At 44.6% G+C, this 16,413-nt stretch overlaps 1 protein-coding gene across 1 annotated transcript in view; it reads left to right on the top strand.

Annotated features, from left to right (window-relative positions):
• The window catches only part of LOC111960926 (astrotactin-2-like), a 361,731-nt gene that overhangs the window by 265,562 nt on the left and 79,756 nt on the right, over positions 1 to 16,413 (top strand). Inside the window, exons 16-17 of the mRNA XM_070442905.1 lie at positions 5,151 to 5,284; positions 5,832 to 5,984. Coding sequence (XP_070299006.1) covers positions 5,151 to 5,284; positions 5,832 to 5,984 — 287 coding nt within the window. The remainder of the gene's footprint in view (positions 1 to 5,150; positions 5,285 to 5,831; positions 5,985 to 16,413) is intronic.

Here is a 16,413-nt window from a genome sequence, read left to right as displayed (position 1 = left end):
TGCTTGACATCATGGGAAAATCAAAAGAAATCAGCCAAGACCTTAGAATTTGTTAGGGGACCTCCACAAGTCTGGTTCATCCTGTGGAGCAATTTCCAAACGCCTGAAGATACCACGTTCATCTGTACAAACAATAGTACGCAAGTATAAACACCAGTGACCACGCAGCCGTCATACCGCTCAGGAAGGAGACGCGTTCTGTCTCCTAGAGATGAACGTATCTTTGGTGCGAAAAGTGAAAATCAATCCAGAACAACAGCAAAGGACCTTGTGAAGATGCTGGAGGAAACACGTACCAAAATAATTTACAAAAATAATTTACAAAAATAATTTACAAAAAAATTACATTAAATGATTTATAAAGTTCTCAATGAATATGTACAGTTTTCATATATAAATAGGACATATGGAATGTCATTTACACATTACTATATCCACAGTAAATCAAGTCCTATACACATGAACTGTTTGGCCATAATGACCATGTTTGGAGGAAAAAGGGGGATGCTTGCAAGCCAAAGAAACACCATCCCAACCGTGAAGCATGGGGGTGGCAGCATCATGTTGTGGGGGTGCTTTGCTGCAGGAGGGACTGGTGTACTTCACAAAATAGTGATGCATCATGAGGAAGGGAAATTATTGGCATATATTGAAGCAACATCTAAAGACATCAGTCAGGAAGTTAAAGCTTGGTTGCAAATGGGTCTTCCAAATGGACAATGACCCCAAGCATACTTCCAAAGTTGTGGCAAAATGGCTTAAGGACAACAAAGTCAAGTATTGGAGTGGCCATCACAAAGCCCTGACCTCAATCCTATAGAAAATGTTTGGGCAGACCTGAAAAAGCGTGTGCGAGCAAGGAGGCCTACAAACCTGACTCAGTTACACCAACTCTGTCAGGAGGAATGGGCCAAAATTCACCCAACTTATTGTGGGAAGCTTGTGGAAGGCTAGCCGAAACGTTTACCCTTTGACCCAAGTTAAACAATTTAAAGGCAATGCTACCAAATACTAATTTAGTGTATGTAAACTTCTGACCCCCTGGGAATGTGATGAAAGAAATAAAAGCTGAAATAATTCTGTCTACTATTATTCTGACATTTCACATTCAGGGAATTTTTACTAGGATTAAATTATGAAAAACTGAGTTTAAATGTATTTGGCTAAGGTGTTTGTAAACTTCCGACTTCAACTGTAACTAGGAATAAAGGGGCAGATAGTAAACAGAAGCAGCAGCGTATGTGATGAGTGAAAGAGGTTTGTGCAAAAAGGGTCAATGCAGTTAGTCCGGGTAGCTTTTTGGTTAACTATTTAACAAACTATTTAGCACTCTTATGGCTTGAGGGTAGAAGCTGTTCAGGGTCCTGTTGGTTCCAGACTTGGTGCATCTGTACTGCTTGCCGTGCGTTAGCCCAGTTAGTCTGTTCTCTCTGCTATCTACATTGTGTCCCGCCACCCACCACCCCCACTCTTTTACGCTACTGCTACTCTCTGTCCATCATATATGCATAGTCACTTTAACCATATCTACGTGTACATACTACCTCAATCAGCCTGACTAACCGGTGTCTGTATGTAGCCTCGCTACTGTATATAGCCTCGCTACTGTATATAGCCTCGCTACTGTTATTTTTCACTGTCTTTTTACTGTTGTTTTTATTTCTTTACTTACCTATTGTTCACCTAATAACTTTTTTGCACTATTGGTTAGAGCCTGTAAGTAAGCATTTCAGTGTAAGGTCTACACCTGTTGTATTCGGCACACGTGACAAATAAACGTTCATTTGATTTGATTTGACTTGGGTGGCTGGAGTCTTTGACAATTTTTCGGGCCTTCCTCTGACACCGCCTGGTATAGAGGCCCTGAATGGCAGGGAGTTCTGCCCGAGTTATGTACTGGGCTGTACACACTACTCTCTGTTGCACCTTACGGTCAGATGCCAAGCAGTTAATACCACGCGTTGATGCAGCCAGTCAAGATGTTCTAAATGGTGCAGCTGTAGAACTTTTTGAGGATTTGAGGTCCATGCCAAATACTTTCAGCCTCCGGAGTGGGAAGAGGCATTGTCGTGCCCTCTTCACAACTGTGTTGTTGTGTTTGGACCATGATAGATCCTTAGTGATGTGGACACGCTCAGCCCTCCGTTTACTGTAGTCCATGATCAGCTCCTTCGTCTTGCTGATGTTGTTGTCCTGGCACCACACTGCCAGGTCTCTGACCTCTTCCCTATAGGCTGTCTCATTGTCGTCGGTGATCAAGCCTTCCACCGTCGTCAGCAAACGTAATGAAGGTATTGGAGTCATGCACGGCCACACAGTCGTGTTTAAACAGAGAGTACAGGAAGGGACTAAGCACGCACCCCTGAGAGGCACCTGTGTTGAGGGTCAGCATGGCGGATATGTTGTTGCCTCACCTCACCACCTGGGGCGTCCCGTCAGGAAGTCCAGGATCCAGTTGCAGAGGTAGGTATTCGGTCCCAGGGTCCTTAGCTTAATGATGAACTTGGAGGGCACTATGGTGTTGAACGCTGAGCTGTAGTCAATGAACAGCATTCTCACCTAGGTGTTCCTTTTGTCCAGTGGGAAAGGGCAGTGTGTAGTGCAATAGAAATTGCGTCATCTGTGAATCTGTTGGGGGGGGGNGGGGGGGGTTATGCAAATTTGAGTGGGTCCAGGGTGGGATGATGGTTTTGATGTGAGCCATGAACAGCCTTTCAAAGCATTTAATGGGTACAGATGTGAGTGCTACGGGGCGATAGTCATTTAGATAGGTTACCTTGGCGGTCTTGGGCACAGGAACTATGGTGGTCTGCTTGAAACATGTAGGTATTACAGACTGGGTCAGGGAGAGGTTGCATAATACATCGAATTAGCATAATAAAACATCCCCATCACAATTCATCAGTTTAAGCTAGATATCTTTTTTTTGTTGCATTGGCTGCGTCTCAATCAACCGCTTCCGCCTACGTCGCCCTTCCGCGTCTGTGTTGAAAGGTGGCAGAGCTAGAGCGGTGTTTGTCTGACCATGAGACTTCTTCATGAGACGGTCTTCACACGAAAATGTCTGGTTTGGCCTGCAAAAAAAGCATGGTTTGGTCTACAAAAATATCATGACCCTTCTATGGAAAGATGAGACTCACACGAACACGATGCTCTATGACCCCCCACAAGCATCACGGGACTCGTCTGAAGTGCCAACTTTTGTATGTAGCATCCGAACAGTTTTGGCTAAATGCTGAAATGGAAAGGCGAGTCTCTCACGAACACGTACATGTTGGTTATTTTGCTCAAGGATGTCCACAAGCCTCACAAGACTGCTCTGAAGGTAGCCGGGTACCAGATCAAAAAATGAATGGAAGTATATATGAAAGCGGCAGCTCTAGCCTTTAGCTCAGTGCGGGTGTTGCCTGTAATCCAGGCTTCTGATTGAGATATGTATGTATGGTCACTGTGAGGACCATACACAGCACATGCACAGATACTATGTGAGAGCGAAATCTTGCATCTCGCTCATCTCAATATCTGCGGTGCTGCTCTAAATAGTTTTGTTAACTTTCTAGTGTTCAATAATAGATAGATATTCGATCAACCAATCAGCCGTCTGCTCGCATTTATATGTTTAATGACCGTTGTAGGCCCACACCATTTTCTTGTTTGGGTACACCCACACCATTCCAAAACAGAAAAGCTGCTTTTTAACTATATTTATTTTGGAAGGAAAACTATTTCACTCATTTTATAGAAATCTGGACAGTTACTTTAAGGTGAAGTTTTGCAGTTTGAAGGACTTGCCTTATGTTTTATTATTGATAAACAGTTCAATACAAACAAACACATGTATGATGTGTATCTGTCATTTTAAAGTGTTTTTCATTGTTGCAAAGTCGAGTAATGCTAATGCCACTGCAATTCAAGAATGACCTGTGTGTCTGCGTGTGTGTGTGTGTGAGTCCTTTTTTGTGTGCGTGTGTGCATGTCAATGCTTGCATGTGTGTGTGTATGTTTCTTTGTTTGTGGTGGTGTGTTGATAGGGTGGTTGGGGTTAGGGGAATACAGAAGACATCGGAGAATCACTCCTCTGGATGACTGACTAAGTGTTATGGCTTATTGGGAGGCTTCCTTTGGCTTTGTTGGCTTTATGATTGGACGGGCCTGTTGCTCAGCGTTAATGTTTCCGGATGTTCTCCGGTGTGTCTGTGCCGTGCGTCTCTTAGCCGTCCGTGCAGAGCGGCACTGCCAACCAATTACCGTACATAAATAACTAAGTGCTCCATTGATTGGCCGGTGTGACGGGGAGCCAAAGTGCCTGCGAACTCCCCTGAACTCTGCTTTAGACATGCCCGTGGCTTGGCACAGCACTGACGTCACCTTATTTTATTGACATTTGGTTGGCCTTCAGGGATGATCATGATGGTGCCCTTTATTTTGTTGATGAAACAGCACAATTTAGTTGGAGATGGAAAGAGTTGGAGTGATACACGATCATGATCTTGGCGATGTTTCGGTTTATTGAGATTGAGGAAATGCACTTTTTTGGCCTTTTAGCCCTTTCCTTGGTAGAAACTTGAAAACTTTGGAGACAGAAACGTACGACATTCTCTCTCTGTCTCTCTCACTCTCTGTCTCCTTCACTTTCTTTTTTTTTCTTCTCTCGCTCTCACACACACAGCAACACACCAACACACACACACACACACACACACACAACCACAACACACACACGACACACATCACACACACACACACACACACACACACACACAGCAGCACACCAACCACAACACACACACACACACACACACAGCACACACACACACCCACACACACACAACATCTGACCTTTGTGTCACCATTCCCGATTGACCACAAGACAGGGGAACAGTGGTCAAGTTACAATCGCCAAGCTTCACTCAGCGATCGGGTGTAAACGATGGGCAGACCATCACCGCCGCGAACTCTTCCTGTTGTGGAGGTAAGAAACTTGAGCCCCCCGTGGTGTGACTGGTGACGAATGCCGGGGGTACGCGGTAGGGGGGGACATGCACAGGGGTGGTAGCAACAGACATCATGGAGCCTGGATAACTCAGGGCGTCACAGAAGGGCGATGTACGGAAGATAATTGCATTTGTCTCACCTGTTACCTTTCACAGGCCTTCAAGAGCGCCACGATGAGCTCATACTGGTGTGCAGGCAAGGGAGATGTCATCGACAACTGGTGTCGCTGTGACCTGAGTGCCTTCAGCAAAGACGGCCTTCCCAACTGCAGTCCCCTGAGGCAGCCTGTGTAAGTCAGAGCCTACCTCCCATCTATCCAAGCCTAGGGAGAAATGTTGGAGTTGTAACAACCATCCCTAGGGGTGAGACCAACCTTTAATTGCTATAGGCCAGTCCAAACACCCCAGTGCTCACTCTCAAGAAATAACAGTGTATCTTGTTCTCTTACCCCAGCTCTGTTTTGAGTCATCATACACCCCAGCTATTGAAACCATCAGAACTTTTGGAGAGAGATACAAGGCATTGGATGAGCAATGACTCTCCGGTGGATTTCCACATTAAATTGAATGGACCTACTTGCTTGTTTGATTTGTCGAATGGATGCATTGATGATTCCAACTTGCTCCCTATATCTGGTCTCAACATTTTATTAACAGACTCTTAGGGTTGCTTTCCCCGACACAAAGTAAGCCTAGTCCTGGACTAAAAACACTTTTAACTGAGATTCTCAGGAGTAAGCTCAATGTTCCCGGGGAACTAGTCCTCAGTGCTGTTGACTTCAAATATTGTTATTGAATTAAAGTGACCCACCTCCTTCCTCTCTCTGTCTGTGTCAGGCTCAGACTGGCCCCTCACCTAGAGCCCTCCAGCACCATGGTGGCCCTGGAGTGGCTGGATGTGGAGCCCCTGATTGGCTACAAGGTGTCTGATTACATCATCCAGCATAAGCGGGTGGAGGACCCCTCGGAGGCAGAGATCTACACAGGTAGGTAGGCCGCTGGTGGCTACATAAATTACACATGATAAACATTATCAACTTATGGTTCCAACAACCTTACAGTATATTTCACTTTGGTCCCACCGACATCAGTTATTGACAGTTGTTTATCCTTTAAGAAAGCCGTAGGGACACTAATGAGTTGATTTACCAGTGACCTGCCACATTATCTAACTTGTTGCTCTGCTGATCTGTGGAGGCCTGCCCTTTGTTATTATCTCACAGACAAGGTTAGACACTCAGTGGGTGAAACCGGAGGGAAGAACGGATGGATGAGAGGACATTTGACAGGAGCCATAATTGCCAGTGACCCTTAAGTCTGGGGGAGTGAGTCAGAGCTTTGGGTGGTAGGGATTTAATAAAGGAGAAGAGATGAGGTACGGCGGTGGAAGTCGGCTTTAGTCATCGGCCACGCGTGTGGCAGGAATAGGGCAATTGGCGTGTGTGACTCATTTCAGTGTCCGAGCAGTCCAGGATACAGATGAGAACACAATTTCTTTCTCTCAATTTATCTCTTGATTCTACGGTATGTCTCTTTCACTCCCTCTGTTGCTATCTCTCTCTCTCTCTCTCTCTCTCTCTCTCTCTCTCTCTTTCTAACTCTTACTCAACTTCCTCCAGAAAGCAGAGAAAGTTGGACTGACATTGACTTGTCTGTAGTAAAAAAAAAACATACTTTTATTGCTTTAATGTGTGTGTGGATTCCCTGAAACACATGTGGCGGTAACAACAAAGGATTTCAGTGATGGGCAAGTCTTCAATTCCCAGCTATCATCTTAGTGTGTGTAATCAAGGGGAGAGAAGCATTGGCATGGCATCTCTCAGGTTCTCTCTATTGGAAACATCCTCTGGATCATCTATCATAAACCATAAAAACACCCGTCTGAGTGGCTCCCAGTTTTACAGGAGAGATGGAATCAAACCCTCTATTGTTCTCCAAACTGGGTGGATCAGCCGTGCTGATACAAAGTTGGACATGGGGGATTTATGGAATAATGGGGACATATACTCTCCAAGACTTTGGAAAAGTAGTGATACCCTAACCTGAATAGGGAAAAGTAGTGATACCCTAACCTGAATAGGGGAAAGTAGTGATACCCTAACCTGAATAGGGGAAAGTAGTGATACCCTAACCTGAATAGGGGAAAGTAGTGATACCCTAACCTGAATAGGGGAAAGTAGTGATACCCTAACCTGAATAGGGGAAAGACAACAAGTGTCAGCGAGTTCAGATGCTGCGACAGCAACCAGGACTAGTATGTTTTTTTTGTCTCTATACCCACCTTGCCTTGAAGTCCTTTCTAGGGGCATAAAAAGTGTAGTAGTTTTATTTTACTTTAAAAACAGAACTGGGATAGATATGAACGGCAGGTATTGAACTTCAGCCCCAGTCCCTGATCACCTGCAGGCTTTAAACCACAGATGAGACTTCCACAGAGAAGCACTGGACGATCAAAAGCACACCGCTCTGATCTGGGCCACACACCAGCTTTCATACACCTGCCAAGTCATTGAGTGCTCTTCAAAACTGGAGTCAGTTTAATACCTCATATATCTGAAGTTTTGTAACAGGTATGAGACCTTCGAGTAGTTAAATCCATTGGACACTAAATGTCTTTTCCATTAAAAAAGATACCTACATCGGCAAAAAATGTAAGTCTAGGGGCTTCAGGCCGTATCGTGTTGGTCAGCTGAAGCAACATCTACGTCAAGTTGTTTTATACAGATGATATCAGCTAGCCTATGTCAAAAGGATTTGTTGGGCTTGGAAAGACTTCCCTATATTTGGAGGTATTGAGACAGGATTGGATGGATTCCACCTTGGGTTAAAAACTCAGAAAGACAATGATATTCTAGTCTTCACCTGACCCGCACCTTGGGAGTTTTGAGGGTTTTAGGACGTGTGTACATTGTCCTCAGTATAACCTTCTACAACTCCCTGCTTTCTATTCCCTATTCCCTGGTGACATTTACTCCCGTGACTTCAACTGTACTACTCCCTTCTTCTATCTGGATTATCTTGTTCTTTGGGAGGCTTAGTGAGATCAAGCTGTTGCACCACCGCCAAACCATCAGCACCTAGTTCCCTTTTCAATCCTCAAATCTGTCTTCAGATCCCTGGCAGACCATCAGTCACCCTTGGGTCTCCACAGGTAAGGGCACGAGGCCCAGGATCAGAGCCTGAAGAAGAGCCTCAGAGCCCAATATCCTTCTATGCTTCTAAGCACCCAAATCCACCTTCCTCTCTTATTGTTTACCTCTTCTCTTAGAGATGGTTGTCACCCCCTGTCCTTTATTAGACAAACATAATTTCTTCTTTCTTCTTCTATTCATTTTTTAATGGCAGGTAGTGCCATGACCTATTGGCTTTGTTCAAGTAAAAGCGGCAGTGATTTTTTACATTTCTTTTTTATTTCACCTTTATTTAACCAGGTAGGCTAGTTGAGAACAAGTTCTCAATTGCAACTGCGACCTCGCCAAGATAAAGCATAGCAATTCAACACATACAACACCACAGAGTTACACATGGAATAAATAAAACATACAGTCAATAATACAGTAGAAAAAAAGAACAAGTCTAAATAGAGTGAGTGCAAATGAGGTAAGATAAAGGAGTTAAGGCAATAAATAGGGCAATTAAACACTGGAATGGTAGATGTGCAGAAGATGAATGTGCAAGTAGAGATACTGGGGTGCAAAGGAGCAAGATAAATAAATAAATACAGTATGGGGATGAGGTAGATAGATGGGCTGTTTACAGATGYGCTATGTACAGGTGCAGTGATCTGTGAGCTGCTCTGACAGCTGGTGCTTAAAGCTAGTGAGGGAGATATGAGTCTCCAGCTTCAGTGATTTTTGCAGTTTGTTCCAGTCATTGGCAGCCGAGAACTGGAAGGAAAGACGACCAAAGGAGGAATTGGCTTTGGGGGTGACCAGTGAGATATACCTGCTGGAGCGCGTGCTACGAGTGGGTGCTGCTATGGTGACCAGTGAGCTGAGATAAGGCGGGGCTTATGTCTCTTATTGATGGCGGTTATGATATCGTTTAGGACCTTGAGTGTGACTGAGGTGCACCCATGACCAGCTCTGAAACCAGATTGCGGAGAAGGTACGGTGGGATTCGAAATGGTCGGTAATCTGTTGTGTTTACTTGGCTTTCGAAGACCTTAGAAATAGAGGGTAGGATAGATATAGCAGTTTGGGTCTAGAGTGTCACCCCCTTTGAAGAGGGGGGTGACCGCGGCAGCTTTCCAATCTTTGGGAATCTCAGACGATACGAAAGAGAGGTTGAACAGGCTAGTAATAGGGGTTGCAACAATTTCGGCAGATCATTTTAGAAAGAGAAGGTCCAGACTGTCTAGCCCGGCTGATTTGTAGGGGTCCAGATTTTGCAGCTCTTTCAGAACATCAGCTATCTGGATTTGGGTGAAGTAGAAATGGTGGGGGCTTGGGCGGGTTGCTGTGGAGGGTGCAGGGCAGTTGACCGGGATAGGGGTAGCCAGGTGGAAAGCATGGCCAGCCGTAGAGAAATGCTTATTGAAATTCTCAATTGTTGTGGATCGGTGGTAACAGTGTTTCCTAGCCTCAGAGCAGTGGGCAGCTAGGAGGATATGCTCTTATTCTCCATGGACTTTACAGTGTCCCAGATCTTTTTTGAGTTTGTACTACATGATGCAAATTTCTGTTTGAAAAAGCTAGCCTTTGCTTTCCTAATTGCCTGTGTATATTTGTTCCTAACTTCCCTGAAAGGTTGCATGTCACGGGGGCTTTTCGATGCTAATGCAGAACGCCACAGGATGTTTTTGTGCTGGTCAAGGGCAGACCGGTCTGGAGTGAACCAAGGACTATATCTATTCCTGGTTCTACATTTTTTGAATGGAGCATGCGTATTTAAGATGGTGAGGAAGGAACTTTTAAAGAATAACAAGGCATCCTCTACTGACGGGATGAGGTCAATGTCATTCCAGGATACCCCGGCCAGGTCGATTAGAAAGGCCTGCTTGCAGAAGTTTTTAAGGGAGCGTTTGACAGTGATGAGGGTTGGTCGTTTTATCGCAGACCCATTACAGATGCAGGCAATGAGGCAGTGATCGCTGAGATCTTGATTGAAGACAGCAGAGGTGTATTTGGAGGGCGAGTTAGTTAGGATGATATCTATGAGGGTGCCCGTGTTTACGGATTTGGGGTTGTACCTGGTAGGTTAATTTATAATTTGTGTAAGATTGAGGGCATCAAGCGTAGATTGTAGGATGGCCGGGGTGTTAAGCATGTCCCAGTTTAGGTCACCTAGTAGCACGAGCTCAGAAGATAGATTGGAGGCAATCAATTCACATATGGTGTCGAGTGCACAGCTGGGGGCAGAGGGTGGTCTATAGCAAGCGGCAAAGGTGAGAGACGTGTTTCAGGGAAGGTGAATTTTTTGAAGTAGAAGCTCGAATTGTTTGGGTACAGACCTGGATAGTAAGACAGAACTCTGCAGGCTATCTTTGCAGTAGATTGCAACACCGCCCCCTTTGTCAGTTCTATCTTGGCGGAAAATGTTATAGTTAGGAATGGAGATTTCAGGGTTTTTGGTAGTTTTCCTAAGCCAGGATTCAGACATGGCTAAGACGTCCGGGTTGGCAGAGTGTGCTAAAGCAGTGAGTAAAACAAACTTAGGGAGTAGGCTTCTAATGTTAACATGCATGAAACCAAGGCTTTTACGGTTACAGAAGTCAACAAATAAGAGCACCTGGGGAGTGGGAGTGGAGCTAGGCACTGCAGGACCTGGATTAACCTCTACATCACCAGAGGAACAGGGGAGAAGTAGGATAAGGGTACGGCTAATGGCTATACGAACTGGCCGTCTAGCACGTTCGGAACAGAGAGTAAAAGGAGCAGGTTTCTGGGCACGATAGCATAGATTCAAGGCATAGTGTACAGACAAAGGTAAGGTAGGATGTGAGTACATTGGAGGTAAACCTAGGCATTGAGAAATGATGAGAGAGATATAGTCTCTAGAGACGTTTAAACCAGGTGATGTCATCGCATATGTAGGAGGTGGAACAACATGGTTGGTTAAAGCATATTGAGCAGGGCTAGAGGCTCTACAGTGAAATAAGACAGTAATCACTAACCATGACAGTAATGGACAAGGCATATTGATATTAGAGAGAGGCATGCGTAGCCAAGTGATCGTATGGGTCCAGTGAGTGGTTGGGCTGGCTGGGGACATGGCAATTCAGACAGTTAGCAGGCCGGGGTTAACAAGCTAGCAGTTAGTAGGCCGGGGCTAACAAGCTAGCAGTTAGCAGACCGGGGCTAGCAAGCTAGCAGTTAGCAGACCGGGGTTAGTAAGCAAGCAGTTAGCAGACCGGGGCTAGCAAGCTAGCAGTTAGCAGACCGGGGCTAGCAAGTTAGCAGAAGGGCCTTTGGGGGACGTCGCGATGGAAAGTCTGTTTTTTGCCTCCTCGCGCGGTGACGTCGATAGACCAGTCGTGGATTAGTAGGGTTCCAAGTAGCTCTAGATAGCTAGCAGGCCGCAGTTAGCAGAATGGGCCTTCAGCGGACGTCGCGCCTGAGGGGCCTGTTGGAATCATCGGGCAGATTATTAGCTTCAGGCTAATTTGTGCTTGCTCCGGGATGGAAACGCTAGCCAGGAGTAGTCACCCGGGATTGCGGTTAGCTAGTTGCGAAGATCCAGATGAAAAGGTTCAGAGTTTGCGGTAGGAATCCGGGGATATGGAGAGAAAAATAGGTCCGTTATGCTCTGGTTTGAGTCACGTTGTACGAACTGGCGAGAGCTTTCTGAGCTAAAGGTTAGCTGATGACCGCTAGCAGTGGTTTGCTGACTGATAGCTGGTAGCTAGTTAGCTGGCTAGCTTCAGTTGAGGGATTCCAGATCCGAAGTAAATAGAAATACTTTAGAAAACAACAGATCCACGCCACATTGGGTGAGGCGGGTTGCAGGAGAGTATTTAGAAGTTGAGGTTTAGGAAAATATTTTTAAAAGATATGCGAAGAAAAAGATATATACAGGACAAAGAAAAAGACGTCTGACTGCTACGCCATCTTTGAATCACAAGATGTGATGTTAATGTTAGGTAGCGCTTGATCATTACCTAACCCAAACAGAAGCCGTCCGGGTATTAATATTGGTTTGTTAAGGTATTGGGTAACCCCCCCATGTATCTTTGCATGATGGTAACAGATGCTAGCCAGCATTAGCAACTTTAATGATGTTAGTAACTGTGTTCGGATTCTGTTTTCTTTGAGATGCGAGCAATAACTTTGACATTGGACCTTCATATTGGGTTTCTCATCGCGTAACGTCCATATGGCCCATGGAGGACAGAAAATTGGAGAAGAGTGTGGTAAGAGAAGATTATGTTTGTCCTCCCTGTGCTCCTTGGAAAAGGAGCATATCACTTGTCACTAGAGGAAATCTCTCCCCCTCGTCTTGAAAGCCTCCCATTTCCACATCATAAAGCTGGGGACTTCCTCCTCACAGGCACAGCCAACAGGTACATGGTCAGGATCAGTCTTGTTAGCTCGCCCTGATCTCAGCCACGCTGGAAACCGCTTCATCACCATAAAACCCAGAATGCGATCTGAACTCCAGCCCGCCATTTAGCAGCATGGGCTCTAAGAGAACTAAGAACGTTGAGTCCACATGCTACAGTACATTGGACCTGGGCTCAACAAATTAGTTTTCTAGATGTTAGATTTTAGAGCACTGTTAGTCTGGTATTTTAGCCTGAATCCCTCTGCTTTGACCTTTAACCCTTAATGCAAGTCAGACAGGAAGTGTCTGCTCTGTAATCTCAGCTGAGGTATTACTGGAGTTATGTGCCTTCCCAAAAAAGGGACAGGTACATCTTTAAAAGAGGAACTTGGAGTGTCAACTTGTACAACTGTAGACTGACAAAACAGACTCCTCCGCTTTCTTCCCTCCAGCCCCCCGCCCGCCCACGCTCCCTACATATTGTTGTGATATCGGCGCAAATTTCACAACAAACCCCAGGCTATTGGACTGGCTGCCCGCAAATCTGTTTTGCATTTACTAATCAAACTGAGGAGAATGTTTAGCTTTGGAGCTGACCAACGCTGGGGAAAATTACAATGTTCTCCTACCACCATCTATAAACAGCAATTTATTGTGTTGTGTTGTGTTTTTGGTTAGTTTTTTTGTCAAATAAAAACTGGTACTTACATTAGGGGCAGGCTTACTAGAAGTGTGGGTAGAGAGTACTCAATGTGCTTTTCACCTATATCCTCCTCTCCATTACTCTTTCTGTCCCTCTTTTTCTATACGCTTTGGGCCCAGGAAGCGCAGCTCCTCTTTGATATAGTGCTGCTTTATGATCCCAGCCAAAGGCCCTGTGGGTTCATGTGAGTCAATATTTATTGTTTCAGTCTGATGGACTTATTGAAATTCATGTTGGTATATTTTACTATAGCATATGTCTAAATATTTGTAGGAATGCACCAATGGCCTTTGGCTACACTTTGGAGTCCCCACCTCCCCAAGCATACAGCGAGAGAGAGAATAGGACAGTCTGCAGCTAGTATGTCTGTTGTGCAGGAAGCTAGCCCAAAGACAGGAGAGGTAGGGGTACTGTCACTCCAATGCTACACCAATCTAGAAACAGCTGGAGCAGTAAAGGGAGAAACTGACATTTCTGAAATACATTGAAAACATCATTAACATTCTATTATGTATCAGTTACAGTATATTTATTTAAGCAGTGTTCGATTCTGTATGTGTTGGTGTTATTTTCCGTTACACATACCGTTTGTAATTGTGAGTGATCAGAGGTGGATGATCATTCAGGCCTGTAAAGACCTCTAGATGGCACACCAATGCAGAGGCAGGATTTCTATTAGATGACATTATCTAAAGAGACGTCCGCTCTGTATGAGGCAAATTCATAGTGGGGTAGTAGGATTGACACAGTAGGGCTCAGCATTCCCATACTGTTGGTGAAACTTGGTGAAACTTTTTGACTTCTGAGGTGGAGACGTTAAGTAGCACAAAATACTGTCGCTATTGTAAAGACATTATATAGAGGTCATGTCCACTAACAGTGGACAGAAAGTTTCTGTAATAATTCGTATTACCTACATATGAAAGAAAGAAGAAAGAAACAATTCATTCCTTTGTTTTGGATGACTCTTAGAAAATATGTGAATGTACGTGGAGACAGTTGATGTATCTACCTTTCACTTTAATGTCATAGTTCAACTAAAACCTGTCTACCCTTTTCTCCTTTTTCCTCCTCCATTTATCAATACTGTGCTGAAGCATTTTGGATGCTTCATTTCAGCAATGGCCCACCTTATTACAAAGTATGTCTTTCCCTGTCATTCTGGGTACTGAGAATCCCTATGCTATTTCTAGGATTCCCTTCCAGGCTCAGCATGGCTCTCTCCTCACTGGCTGCCTTTCTGACATCACACCCAGGTTAAGGTGACACGCTGACATGTTCATGTGAATGCCCTCATCAGAAAATGTAGCACTCTCTTTCTCTCTCTCCCTTCATTTCTCTCTCTCACATTATTTAACGGTGCGTCGAGCAGAGGGGAGGAGGGAGGAGGAGAAGGGGATAGAAGAGTGGAGTGGAGGATGGAGGAGCTAAAGGAGACTAGAAAAGAGTACAGGAGAGGATGGCGTTAGAAGTCACCCGCTACGATGATCTCACACGGCTCTGTCAGACAGCGAGACGAGCCATTTGATCTTTTTATTTTAGTCCAAGTTTCATCCTCCCATCACTCCAGGCAGCTTATCAGGATCTGTCCCAGTCCGATCTGTCCCCACTCCCCACTCCCCACCTCTCTCTCTCTCTCTCTCTCTCTCTTATATATATATATATCTTTCCCCCTTGCTCTCATGCCTCCTTCCTCTCATCCCTCTATTCTCCCATGGGGTCAGCCATATCCCTTCTACTTGGGGGCCTCCCCTGTTTATGTAACAACTCCATTATTTGCTTCAAAAGGAGTGCGCTGCGATGCGTCGATAAGCCCCTATTCAAAGAGATTCAATTAAAAGGAGATAAACAGTGTCCTTGAGGATGAGTGCAGATAACAGAATGGAGTGACACAGCTGACTCTCTTTGTTTGGTTAATTAAAGATGACCTCATTGCTAAAAATGGACACCGGTTGCCTCCTCATCACGAGCTTCACCATCAGCAGATTGGAGAGCAGGCAGGGGGCCAAGACAGGCTTTTTCTCTCCCTCTGTCTCCCCCCCCCTCTCTCTCTCTCTCTCTATCTCTGCAGGCAGGGCAACTCTGTCCTCACTGATGCTCGCTTGTTCTCTCTCTCTCGCTCTCTCTCTTACTGCCGCTCACACATGCACACATTATTACACACATTAACATACAGAGGGAGGTCAATCAGTTGCATGCACACACATGTGAACCCACTCACTTGCATGTGTTCAGCAGTTCAGGCACGCCCTAATTTATGGACAGACAAGCAAATTGAATAAAGGTGAAGCATGGCTAGTTTTCACACAGGCGTACGTGCATGCACACACCCAAGATTGTGGTAGGGATGATCACTTCATGTTTGCATTAGTTTTATTATTTAGGTCAACCTAATGTTCATTGGGAGATGATACACATTCTCCATGTTGAGTGCAGACCTGGGTTCAAATACTATTTCAAATATCTCAATTACTTTCACATACATTCAAAATAAGTGTTCTGATATTTATTTGAAAAGACAAGTAGTTTAATATTTTTATGTAATTGGAAATACACTTGGAAAGTATTTGAAGTACTCAAGTACACTGACTCAAATACACTCACATGCATTTAAACCAAGTTATTGAAAATAGTATATTATCCTATCAAATTAAATTTGGCACACTATTCAAATACTCAAATAAAAGTATTTGTTTTGGGCTGTGTATTTGTAAATACTCAAATACACAGAAAAATTGTTTTAAATACAAGAATGCAGATACTCAAATACATGTATTTGAACCCAGGTCTGGTTTAGTGAGTTACTGTCTGTCACACTTGCACAGTGACAGATGACCATAGGGACCCAGAATGACCACTGTTGACCAAGCAGTCTTAATACCCTCTACAGATATACTGGGCCTGTCCGGAATGGACTGTCAGTTTGACCACATACAGTAATGTATCACTATCCCCAAGCCTCTTGACCACAATGCAATAACATACTCTACTTCCTGTATCCTGTTGTCTTTATTTACACTTGTTTGGGAAGCACGACAACCTCAGACTGGAAACCTTTCCCGGTTTCATCTTGATGTAGAATATTTGGATTCCAGTGAGAATTAATGACACATGGATGCCATGTTAACTCCTAAAATGACACTCATTATTCAATTTACTTCAGAGGAACTCCATATATAGGTCGTTATCAATGAAACGTCACAATGCATTGCAGAATGTTCGATGTGGCTGCTA

Source organism: Salvelinus sp. IW2-2015, linkage group LG4q.1:29, assembly GCF_002910315.2.
Source record: "Salvelinus sp. IW2-2015 linkage group LG4q.1:29, ASM291031v2, whole genome shotgun sequence".
Taxonomy (NCBI): Eukaryota; Metazoa; Chordata; class Actinopteri; order Salmoniformes; family Salmonidae; genus Salvelinus; species Salvelinus sp. IW2-2015.
This window is presented reverse-complemented; position numbering and strand designations above follow the sequence as displayed.